Source organism: Diceros bicornis, chromosome 6 (assembly GCF_020826845.1).
Source record: "Diceros bicornis minor isolate mBicDic1 chromosome 6, mDicBic1.mat.cur, whole genome shotgun sequence".
In the NCBI taxonomy this organism is placed as follows: Eukaryota; Metazoa; Chordata; class Mammalia; order Perissodactyla; family Rhinocerotidae; genus Diceros; species Diceros bicornis.
Window position 1 is genome coordinate 19,230,436 of NC_080745.1, and position 12,813 is coordinate 19,243,248.

At 36.6% G+C, this 12,813-nt stretch overlaps 1 protein-coding gene across 1 annotated transcript in view; it reads right to left on the reverse strand.

Annotated features, from left to right (window-relative positions):
• Positions 1 to 12,813, reverse strand: part of RYR2 (ryanodine receptor 2) — a 683,573-nt gene that overhangs the window by 229,679 nt on the left and 441,081 nt on the right. Inside the window, exons 27-28 of the mRNA XM_058542954.1 lie at positions 9,718 to 9,926; positions 7,705 to 7,879 (exon numbers count right to left, since the gene is read on the reverse strand). Of these exons, the coding sequence (XP_058398937.1) occupies positions 7,705 to 7,879; positions 9,718 to 9,926 (384 nt within the window). The remainder of the gene's footprint in view (positions 1 to 7,704; positions 7,880 to 9,717; positions 9,927 to 12,813) is intronic.

Consider the following 12,813-nt stretch of genomic DNA (forward strand, 5'->3'; position numbering starts at 1 on the left):
TTCAACTTTCAGAGATACTGCCAAACTCTTGTTTAAAGTGAGGGCACTGATTTGCGCTACTAAGAGCAATGTAAAAGAGGTTCTGTGAAGAGCCAACATTTGGTATTGTCAGACCTTTTTAGAACTTTTACCAATAGAAAGGATGTAAAATAGCATCTAATTATGGATTTGCATTTCCCTGATCAGTAATAATACCAAATATTTCCTCAAACGTTTATTGTCTATCTGAATTTCTTCTATGAGATGACTAGTCATGCCCTTCATCCTTTTTCTTATTGATTTCAGAAGTTCTTTATATTTTCTTAATAGTAACATTTTTTCAGGTGTTCACATTGCAAATAAGTTCCCCCTACATACACTGATAAATTGTTTTTCCGTTTCCTTTAAGGTTTTTTTTTAATGAATGTCCTTAAATTTGTGTAGACAAATTTACTAGTCTTTCATAGTCATTGTTTATATTTGTTTGTTTTACTCTTAAGATAAATGTTTCTTATCCCATAGTCTAAAAGATTTGCACTGGGGCCGGCCCCGTGGCTTAGCGGTTAAGTGCACGCGCTCTGCTACTGGTGGCCTGGGTTCGGATCCTGGGCGCGCACTGACGCACCGCTTCTCCGGCCATGCTGAGGCCGCGTCCCACATACAGCAACTAGAAGGATGTGCAACCATGACATGCAACTGTCTACTGGGGCTTTGGGGAGAAAAAGGGGCAAAAAAATAAAATAAAATAAAAAATAAAAAAAAATAAAAGATTTGCATAGATTTTCTACCAGCAGTTTCAAAGTTTTATTTTTGACATTTAAGATCTCAGTCCATTTGGGGTTGGCTATCATACATGGTGTAAGGAAGTGATCCAATTTCATCTTTTCCATACAGATCACCACTTTTCACAGTCCTCCCTTCCCTAGCATTCCGACATGCCACCTTGTCATATTCTAAATTTCCATACATATAGTGCTGTTTTTCTGGAACCTTTACTTTACCCTATTAGTCAATTTGTCTATCCTTACACTAATACCACTCTATCTTAATGTTTATGGCGTCAAAATAAATTCAGGTTTATTTCATCCTTCAAAATAAATCTAGTAGCAGATATACCTGATCCTTGCCCTTCTTCATCAGAAGTGACTAAGATATTTTAGCCTTTTATTCTTCCATATATATTTTAGAATCATCATGTCAAGCCCCATGAAAAACTTGTTGGGACTTTGATAGACAAAGCATAATCTATAGATTGAATCTATAGATCAATTTAGGAAGAATTACTATCTTAAGGCTATTGTCTTCTCCATGAACATAATACACCTCTCATTTATTTAATAATCTCTTTTTTAAACCACTTTATTAACGTATGATTGACATACAAAAGGCTCTACATATTTAATGTATACAACTTGGTAAGTTTACCGATAAGTATACACCCATGAACTCATTGCCACAACCTATGCCATAAACATATCAACCATCTCCAAAAGTTTCCTCCTGCCTTCTTATTTATTATTTATTTATTTATTTTTAGTGATAAGAACACAACATAAGATCTACCCTCTTAGCAAATTTTTAGGCATATAATATAGACCTCAAGTTAATTAAAAGCAGAAGATCTCTAAGACTTACTCATCTTGTATAACTGAAAGTTTGTACCCTTTGACTAATACCTCCCTATTTCTCCCTCTTCCCAGCCACTAGCAGCCACCATTCCAATCTCTGCTTCTATGAGTTTGACTATTTTAGATCCATCATATAAGTGGTATCATGTAGTATTTTTCCTTCCGTGTCTGGCTTATTTCACCTAATACAATATCCTCCAGGCTCATCCTTGTTGTGACATATGGAAGAATTTGCTTCTTTCTTAAGGCTGAGAAATATGCCATTGTACTCATGTTTCACATTTTCTTTATTCATTCATCTGTTCACAGACATTTAGGTTGTTTCCATGTCTCGGCTATTGTGAATGCCGCAGTGAACGTGGGAATACAGAGATCTTTTCGAGATCCTAATTTCAACTCCTTTGGATATACACCCAGAAGTGGGATTTCTGGCTCATGTGATAGTTCTTTTTTTAATTTTGGGGGGAACTTCCATACTGTTTTCCATAGTGGCTGCCCCAATTTATGTTCTCATCAATAGTGTATAAGGGTTTCCTTTTCTCCACACCCTAGTCAACATTTGTTAACTGTAGTTTTTTTGATCATAGCCATCCTAACAAGTATGAGGTGATATTTCATTGTGGTTTTGATTTGCATTTCCCTGGTGATGAGGGATATTAAGCACCTTTTCATATACCTGTTGACCATTTGTATGTCTTCTTTGGAGAAATGTCTATTCAATTCCTTTGATCATTTTTTAAACGGGTTATTTGGTTATTTTGCTATTAAGTTGCAGGAGTTCCTCATATATTTTAGATTTTACCCTTTATTAGATATATGGTTTGCAAATATTTTCTCCCATTCTGTAGGTTGCCTTTACCTTGTGTTGATTATTTCCTTTGTTGTGCAGAAGCTTTTTAGTTTGATGTAGTCCCACTTGTCCATTTCTGCTTTCGTTGACTATGCTTTTGGTGTCATATTCAAAATAATCATTGCCAAGGCCAATGTCAAGCAGCTTTTCTCCTATGTCTTCTTCCTAAAGCTTTATGGTTTCAGGTCTTATAGGTAAGTCTTTAATCCATTTTGAGTTGATTTTTGTGTATGGTCCCAAATCATTTTATGTTCGATCATTAAAACATTTTGTGTATGGTCCAAAATTGGATAAGGGTCCAATGTCATTCTTTGCATGTGAATATCCAGTTTTCCCAGCACCAGTTATTGAAGAGACTATTCTTTCCTCATTATATATTTGTTGTATCTTCGTCAAAGATCACTTGACTATTTATGATAAAATTCTTAATAAAGTTAATAATGTTTCAGTAAAGTTTAATGATTTTCTCTGTAAAGGTACTGTTCACCCTCCATTAGAGTAATAACTAGTTACTGAAAATCCCTGACATTACTGTATATGGTATCTTCTCTTTAACTTAGCCTTCTAGATTTACAACTAGTATAGAAATGTTACTTTGTCAAATATTCCAATTATTCCTGATAATGTCTGTAGGTTCTTTAGAGTTTTTACTGCAAATAATTCATTATCTGAAAATAATAATAGATTTATTCCTTTTATTTCAATTCTTATCATTTCCAATTTCTTTTCTTGTCATATTACAAGTTTGAAAAACAATTTAAGACAATGGACTTTTTAACACAGGAATATACTATGGTTACTAAAGTACTAAAAGATTTTATAAGTGTTCTATATCTAAATTCTTCTTACATCTAGCCTGCCTTTATATCTGTGCCATGCTTGATTTGGCATGTTTTACCATCTTCACAATTCCTTTTTACTGCTACAGAGACAGTCAGCTCAGACATTATATGTTAACTATTAAAGCAATTAAAAGAACCATGTGCTAACATGAGTGGAAAGACATATATATACTTCAGATCTCTACCAGCACTGATCTTGTCCCCCACCTAACATGGTAAGAGGTAAGAATCATCTCCATTAGGCTCTTGAGGAAGTATATCAAGGAATGCTCCATATAAAAATTATTGCTTCAAAGAAAAAAAAAGCTTTAGTCCCAAACTTGATGTGGAATAATCTCTGGCTTTGGTAAGACAGACTAGGCTATGGATGACTCAGGAGAGCTCCTTTCAGGTCCTTGCTATGGGGCAGGTATCATGGCTTGATGGCTACCAGACCTCTGTGAGTAAAAGTTCGAATGTCAACTAGGTTATAGGCAACACGGCTTGTGATAAAAACGACTCCTAATTAGTTAACTGCATGTGGACTGGGAGAATTACAAATACATCTAAAAAGATTCCTGATTAAGAGAAATGCCTGAGGCTGCCTTGCTGGCAAGCCTGAGTTCCTGTTCTCTAGCTCTCTGAGTAGACTGGCACCAAGGATGGCCTTTGATAGTTTTGTAAGTCGGAAGGCTTAGTTGAACCTAAAAAAGTCCCTTTGTCAGTGTATTTGTTTTCTATTGCTGTGGAACAAATAACCACAAACCTAGCAGTTTAAAGTAACACCCATGTATTATCTTATAGTTCTGTAGGTCAGAAGTCAGGGTTCAGCATGACTGGGTTCTCTGCTGAGAGTCTCATGAAGATGAAATCAAGGTATTGCCAGATATCAACCAGGGGCTGTTCTCAGCTCCTAGAAACTGCCCGCAGATCCCTGCCATGTGGCTCTTTCCACACCACAGCAGTTTTCTCCTTCAAGTCCAGTAGAAGATTTTATCTCAAACTTTGGATTTCTCTAACTTCAGGAAGGGTCCATCCCTTTTAAAGACCTCACCTGATCTGGTCAGGCCCATACGGATAATCTCTATTTGATAAACTGAGAGAGATTAGTAACCTACTCATGAAAGCTATATCCCATCATATTCACAGGTTCTGCCCACACTCAAGAGGAGAGAGTTATACAAGGCGTGTACACAAGGGTGTGGGACTCCTAGAGGCCATCTTAGAATTCTGCCCACAATAGCGGGCATTACAACCTCATTTCCTGGGCTCTTCCCAGTCCTGATCCAGAATGCTTATCAGTCCAACGGTGAGAAGAGATGAGGGAGAATTCACCGGAAATCTTACCAGGGACTGTTTCTGCACTTGCCCAGCACAATCCCTTTGTTGACACTGCAGCCAGAGGGATCTTTTAAAAATCAAGATTCAATTAATCTGTTTGTTTTACCTAGAGATACTCTGAAGAGATAAAAAAGCCAAATAGAAGGGAGAATCTTAAAAGAGCATCTGCCACATAGATAAAATAACTGTAGCTTTTAAACTCTGAAAGCTCCATTCTGGCACTATAGATCAATAATGCTCTTGATCTTAACCACGTAAGGCCTGGTCCTTTGTGGAGAGTTGAGGGAGTAAAGGAGTCTTGCTCTTCTACCAATGCTCTTGTCCACCATTTGGGGATGAGATCTGTAGCTTTTTAGAAAAGTGCTGCCTGCATCTTTATGGAAAAACCCGATCCTCATCTGGATGAGGCCATAAGTGGATGGCTATATCTCCAATGGATTTAACTAGATGAGCTCATCAGTCTTCTAAAGATTTCTGTGATTTTCTTTTTGATGTTATCTAGAAACAACATATATTGGTCAAGACATTGTTTTAGTTGTGTAAACTATACAAAAGGCAAAGACGTTAAAATACGTTTAGCAATGTTGTCTACCAACTGACCAGACAGGGATCTACACTATGTGTGTGTAGGTGTGCATGTGTATACATATACATATATACATATACGAACATATTATATATATAGAAATTTTTCCATCCATCTAACCACATAGTTCTTTTGATTGCTTTAATAGCCAATGTATATATGACTGAGCTGACAGTCTGTAGCAACATGGCTGCCTCTGTAGCAATAAGAAAGACATACGAAGATGGTAAAAAATACCAAATCAAACATGGCACAGACATAAAGACAAGCTAAGTGTAAGAATAATTTGAAAATAGAACAATTATGAAACCTTTTTAGTACTTTAGCAACCATAGTATATTCCTGTGCTAAAAGATCTGTTGACCTAAATTAGCAGTTTTTCAAACTTGTTCCTTTGAGCCGTAGATGTCTTAAGGGCTCTCTCTCCACGGTGATGGCTAAGTTAAGGAGCTCATCCCAGGGCCTCCCACTACAGTTATACCCAGAGCAGTTCCGCTGAGTTGGTTATTCTTTAGGAAGCTATGTAAAGGTAACTGGAAGCAAAAGGGAAAATTTCATTCCCAAAAAGCACTTGAAAGTCACAGATATGAATAAACTCCGAAGTCCTCTCTCTGGTAGAAAATTTAGAATTATGACTGACTTCTACAAAGCTAATAGTTAATAACCACGGCTACATAAAACTTATAGCCTGCCTTAGAGACCAAAAGGATACCTCCCCAATGCCTCCAACGAAAACCCACTATGGCCCACAAAGTTTTCAGACAATTCATCAGAATGCTGCATTAACTCTAGAGATATCAGTAAAGCATCAAGTCATTTTTTGAATTTTAAAAATTATATGAAGTGTAAAGTCAAAAAACAAAGTTGTTTATGTGACTGTGCCACTCAGGCTCACCTCAGAGCCCATCTCATCCCCGCGACGGCGACTGGTCTCTGGAACAGCACTGCAGCACTCACACTGTTATGTGCTTACATAGCACGGACAGGCAGTCCACACTGTTTATATCATTCTGACATCATTTTGTGAGTCTATATGGTATAAATTAAATGAACAGAACCCGCACAGGCATTTCAAGATGTTTAACTTCCAAAGAAAGAAAGCATAGTATGCAAGCATTTTTAAATAACCAATGAAAAAAATAAAATCTCAGGTCATATCCACAGTATTGGCCAGTAGAGGCACATAACACAGAAAAAGGCCCTCTCTCACCTTCCCCCTGATATGTTGATCCTCTAAACACAAGACTAGAGAAAGAAAGAGAGGTGATGGAGGGTTAGACTGCCAGTTTTGCCACCCGGAGATATGGGTGCATGAAACAGAAATTAAGTTATTAGAATGCAAAATTCCTATTATTTCTGCAAGTCTGTGTTTGGGAAATGATGGTCATACCTACTCAAAAGCTTGTTGAATGAATAATATAGAACTTAAGGCAAATAATAAGCTGGCTAACTTTTTGAACGTCAGTGATATTTATAGAATATTAAAAGTACTGATTGAGGTGTATCTTAAAATCCAATACTATATATTTTCAAATAACAGGATGCATTCAAAAGCCATTCTGAAAAAAATGTGTTACTCATTTTGAAATGAGATATTTATATAATATTTTATTAAATACTGTCTTGTTTACATGCTCTCGAGCAACACTATCCAACAGAGCTTTCTGCGATGACGTAAATGTTCTGTATCTGTGCTGTCCAACAGGGGCGCCACTAGCCAGAGGTGGGTATTGAGCACTTGAAATGTAGCAAGTGCCACTAGGAAATGTAATTTTTAACTTCATTTAATTTAAACTAATGTAAATTCAAATGAACTGATGTGGCCAGTGGCCACCTCACTGGGAGTACAGCGCTGAGAAATAAATGCCTTCTCATTTGCTTGACAAAGGGCTTTCATCTTTCTGTCACAGCCCTGCTCAATGTCATCTCAGAGCCCCACAGGCAGAGGTATTTGCTCCTTGCATTGTGCTTCCACAGAACTTTCTGCATTTCTTTATTTTAGAATTATCCACTGAACAGAAATTATACAAGTGTTAACTTCTCCCAGTATATGTAATCTACATAAAGATAGGACAATGTTTTATTCATTTTTGTCGTCTCCGCATCCAGCATAAGGCCTGATACATGGTAGGTTCTCATTACATTTTTATGAAATGAATGAACAGAAAGAAGCTATAAGCAGCTGATTAAACAGGGAAGTTCTAAATGAAAACTTAACATTTGTGGAAAACTATCCTTGTGCCTGCCATTTATTTTCTTATTCACAGTGATAAAAGCCATTTCTTGCCTTATCAAAATCCTAGTTAAGTAGTATAGATAGAGTTTCTGCTAAAGTAATTTCAGGGGTGTCTGATCAAATAAGCCATATGGCATCCTTGCAATTTACAGCTGCAACTTGCTGGCTCACTCTCAAACCAAGATGTCGGTTATGAAGCAGCAGAACAAATAGCTTCATTGTGCTGCATATCTGAAAAAAAACACAAAATGCAGTACACTTACCATCACCAACATCAAAGTCCTTGAAAGCAAGTTCTGAACCCGAATCGTCAAGAAGGATTTCGCCATTCAGTGTGAACATCATGGTATGTTCTGTCATGTCAACCATACACCCCACAACATCGCCTGCTTGCCAAGAGCGCCCATAGTGCTCATTGCCCTGGTGCCACCGTTGAGCCTAGGAACAGAAGAGTCATTTGTCTCAGAGAAAGCCAAGCATCCACCCACCACTACTGGCATGACTCACAGCAGCCCCTTCCATTAACGCAGCAGGAGGAAGAACTCTGGCCAACACATCAGTCTACTGCAATGCCCTGAGCCATATGGAGGCATCTGGGAATTCTCAATCCCTAATATTAATATTGTATGTTATTGAATCTTGAGAAGAACCCAAATGCTATTTAATGATTTTGAGTCTGTTATTTTAAAAAGCTAACCCTACATACTTTCTATTAAAAGAAAAACGATATGTTTTTAGAAATTTATTTTTCTCACTATAACGAATGCTTCCCAAGACATGGGTTGTTTTTCTCTACTCCCCCAGATATAAAGAATTTGGAGCAGAGAATCAAGCTGGGAATTTATCATTGAAAATGACATTCTAATTTTCATTTATTTCAAAATATAATTCCATTCCTTGGAACCAATGGCACTCAGACTTTAACAAAACAGAAATCTAGAAACATTTCACTATATCCTAAAACCTAAAAAGCTTCAAATCAAACTTAAAAATATACTTAAGATATTTGCTGAAATAATAAGCCAAAAACTAAATATAGATGTCAACACTATTTTATATACAAAGATGAAATCTCATATTATAAATATATTTCAAACATAGTTTTGATAAATGTGATTTTGAATCTATAAGTATATTCTACTTATTTATAGGTACAAAATTAGTTACATTAATTACTTTGTCATATCAATCTTTTAACTTTTCCTTCATTGTGAGCCAATATGTAACTGAATATAGTCACCAATGCAAAACAATGATATGATTCTTCTCAAGGATACCATGTAGTACTTTTTAAAAAAATTCTTTAACTACATCAGGTGTCAGAAGGTGTTAAATTGTTTCTTCTGAAATAAAACAACAGGATTCAGGAAACAGGATGTTTCAGAACAAAGTATATCAGTTGTCCTAGAAGACACAATACTAATTTCTAGCCTAGAAATGCTTTCCCATACATGCACACCTGAGTACCCCAAAGTCAGATCTTTTCATGATTGCTTATTTATTCTAATTTTCTTTTTTTTAATTAAAAATAACTTTTTCCATCATATGAAAAGGAATACAAATTCACTGAAGAAAATCAGAGAATAAAAATAAGATAGAATAAAATATCTATAATTTTATCAAACAAAAATGACTATTATTCTATTGTGGCTATGTTCACATATACATTTTTAAATTTTTAATTTTAAAATACTTTATACAGATAAAATAATCTTAAAACATTTATCTAATGTATAAATAAATAATAAAATAAGCATCTAACCAGCTTCCACCCAGCTCAAGAAATAAAAATTACTAATAATGTTGAAAAAAAAACTTTTTGTGATTATAAACAACATTGCCTTAAGCATTCTTGTGGCTATTAGATGTGTATACCTATCATGAATTATTGCTTGAGGATAAATTCCTTCTATAGAATTGCTGTGTCAAAGTATATGCATTGTTAATTAGTATATGTATTTTTAACACTTTAGACAAGGATGATGCATCTTTTTGATAATGATGGAAAAGCAATGTTTTCCTTTTGAATTTCACTGTATTCATGGGGTGGGGGAAAATGTTTTGAAACTACAAGGATGAAAGTTTTCCTAGGAACTATTTTCCCAAGTTTGTGCTCTGAAAAGTACCAATATTACTGTACTATCAAAAAGAAGACCAGAGGAGATCCAGCCGTGGCCATGTAGGAGCCTACAGCATGTAGATGCCTGGTGCACAGCAGCCTACAAAACCAGAAGCCTACAGACTTCGGTGTCTGGTGCACAGCAAAGTCCACTCACCTTGAAGCCATCAAAAGCAAAGGCACGTTCATCTGAGCCAAGTTCCTGATCAGGTTGACAACCTGGTCTGCTCCAACCAACTCTCATGTCTCCAGCAGTGACAGCCTCGAATTCGAAATACCATCTTCCTGCCTTCACAGCATAGGTTTTCTCAGCACGGAAGATTCGGAACCTTTCTCCTGTGCCGCTACACATGTCAGCTCTGGCCGCTGTGAATTTAGAAAGATTTTGGTGATCACTGGATGGGAAATTGAAAGAAGAGTGACGATATCACATAGTTTCAGTAATTAAATCTATAGTGATGATAATGATACATTCTATTCTTATCTTGGTTCACACTTTACGAACTGTTTTCACGTATATGATCCGCTACTGTCAGATGAAACCAGCGTGGTGAAGTGGAAAGCACAAGGGCTTTCATTGCAGAGGCTGGTTGTTAAGCCTCAGTAATACTGTGATGGTAGGGGAGGCTTCCTCCTTTAGCCCCTTTTCAGGAGGGAACTGTCTTTCTGTAGAAAAAACCCAGCAGCCATTAGAAGTGAAAGTGAGATGAACCTGAGGACATGGATGGAAAAAAGACAATAGAAGAGATTTAAACTGCTCTGTTTAAGAATGGAATAGACATTTATGGGTGAGAGAGAAGAGGGAAGAAGCAGCCAGGAAGAAGGAGAGAGAAAAAGAGAGAGCAACAAGAGAAAGCTATAAATAGCAGAGAACAGCAACCATGGACAGATTTCTCAAACTGGATGGCTAAGGGCAACACTCTTCCACTATGCCACATCTTCACTGTAATGCGCCACACACACAAATGCTGTGTTTAAGAGGTCTGGGGAAAAAGTAAAAGGGTTAAGTCCAACAGCAGGATCAGTGTGGTGCAAAAGGGAAAAAAATCTGTAGGAAATGAGAGGCACAGGAGATTGAGAGTGTTGGGAGTGTAAAACCTCAGACCAGGGAACCTGGAGCCAGGACGACCACAAGAAGGGCCCCTGTGAAATCACAGGAGTGAGGACAGAGTCCACTGAACTGACGTCTCAAAGGATATGGTCAGCTCAACTGCGATCTAAGTTAGATACAGAGGAGGAAACTTCAGTGACTTGACCAAAGTCACAGAGCTAACGGTGGCAGAATTTGGGAGCTGCGTAATGCTACAGTCTGCGTTCTTTCTACTCTGCCTCCAGTAGCTGGCACAGAGGTAGCAGGTACTGGTTAAATATTAGTTCTCATCTGTTCTCCTTTCAACAGTTGGGAAAGACCTTACAAATAATAAGAGTTTAATAACAGTTAACCACTGATTTGATATGATCAAATAAGAAGTATAAAAATAATCTAGATAAGCTCTAAGGTTGCCAATAAACACACAGCTAGATTGTCTATATCAATTTAAGATTAGATTGAAGTAAGAAAAATGGACTGAGACATTTCTGCTGATTGTAGGGCACACAGCTGAACTGTACCTGCTGACAAATCTGTCAAAAGCTGGGGTAAGTTTCCAGATAAGCAACACTGTTTTTCCACCTGTTCCTCACATTTACACACACGTACACACCTAACAACCTAGTCTGCTCCAAGCAACTCTGAAGTTTCCAGAAGTGATGGCCATAAATTCAAAATGCCACCTTCCGTGTGTGTGCTCACGTGTGTACACATACACACACACACACACACATCATGCAATACATTCAAATATCTTACTGAAAAATTAATGCATAACACAATTTAAAAATAAAACATTTATTATACTATGTGGAGCATATAGCATGTACAAAATTCTCTGATGAGAAAAAGTTTGCTTTTGATACATTCAAGTTAGGGGCAGAAAGGGGCCTGAAGCAGAGAGAAAAACAACCCTATGGCAAAGGGCAAAAAATCCTCATGTCTTTACCTAGGGCTGAATGATTTTTGAAAGATAGGATAGTAAAATATTTTTTGAGGAAAAAATTATTATCAGATTTTATGATACTTAAAGATGTCACTGTTATTAAGAAGAGAGTTCTAAATGTTGCAATACTGAAAAAATAGGAAAAGTCAAATTTTCAGAGTATTTCCTCAAGAAACAGCATAGTGATCCATTGCTTCCTTAAATCATGATTGTAATCTTCCCTAAAACTAATCTAAGAGATATAGAATAGGAGCTATGAATTACACAAATATTTGGAGATTACTTTTCAGGAAAGAAAAAAGCTCTCATTTAGTTATCCTTACTTTTAATTATGTGAACATTTGCAAATAAAATCACTCATTATATTCTAGTCTGCACTAATAGATTCAACTCCCCAATTTCTAAGTATGGAACAGTTTTTTAGAATACTAAACTACTGAAAAACTCACAGGTCATTTTTCCTTTTTATGTTTCCAGGACATCAGATTCCATTAACATGCAGAGTGTGCTCAAGGATTGCAAACAAATTTAATATTGGCTTAAATTAAATATGCTGGGAGGCAAATTTGGTATAAAAATATAATAGATAATTTCCTTAAAAGTCCATTACAAATTTCTCTTGGTATTAAGATTTACCACTAACCCTCTCCAATAACATAGGTAATAAAAATAAAGAGGGACTATACAAAAAACGAGTGGCAATAAAAGGTAACAGTGCAGAATGTCTTAGTCCTGGTATTTTCTTTTTTCCTAACCTGAAGCTGCTGCACTATTCTTACACTCATTGATGAGACTCAACCTGAACTTGAAATGGACATGCTATTCATAGACACCACCATGCAAGGGATTTGTAACCTCCATGGCTCTTCCTCCAAACATCTACATGGTTCATAGCTCACATTCTATACTTCTTGTATTGGTTTAGGGAGTTTGCAACTATGGTTTAAAGAAGCAACAGTTCAGCATTCTGTTATCTGATAAAATACTAACATTAAATGAAAATCTGGATCCATAAAGTTTAAAAAAAGACCCAGGGAATCGGTAACAAATTTCTGTTGCATGCACCCTTGTGTTCATTGCAGCGTTATTCACAATAGCCAAGACTTGGAAGCAACCTAAGTGCCCATCAAGGGATGAATGGATAAAGAAGATGTGGTATATACACACAATGGAATACTACTCAGCCATAAGAAACGATGAAATCCAGCCATTTGTGA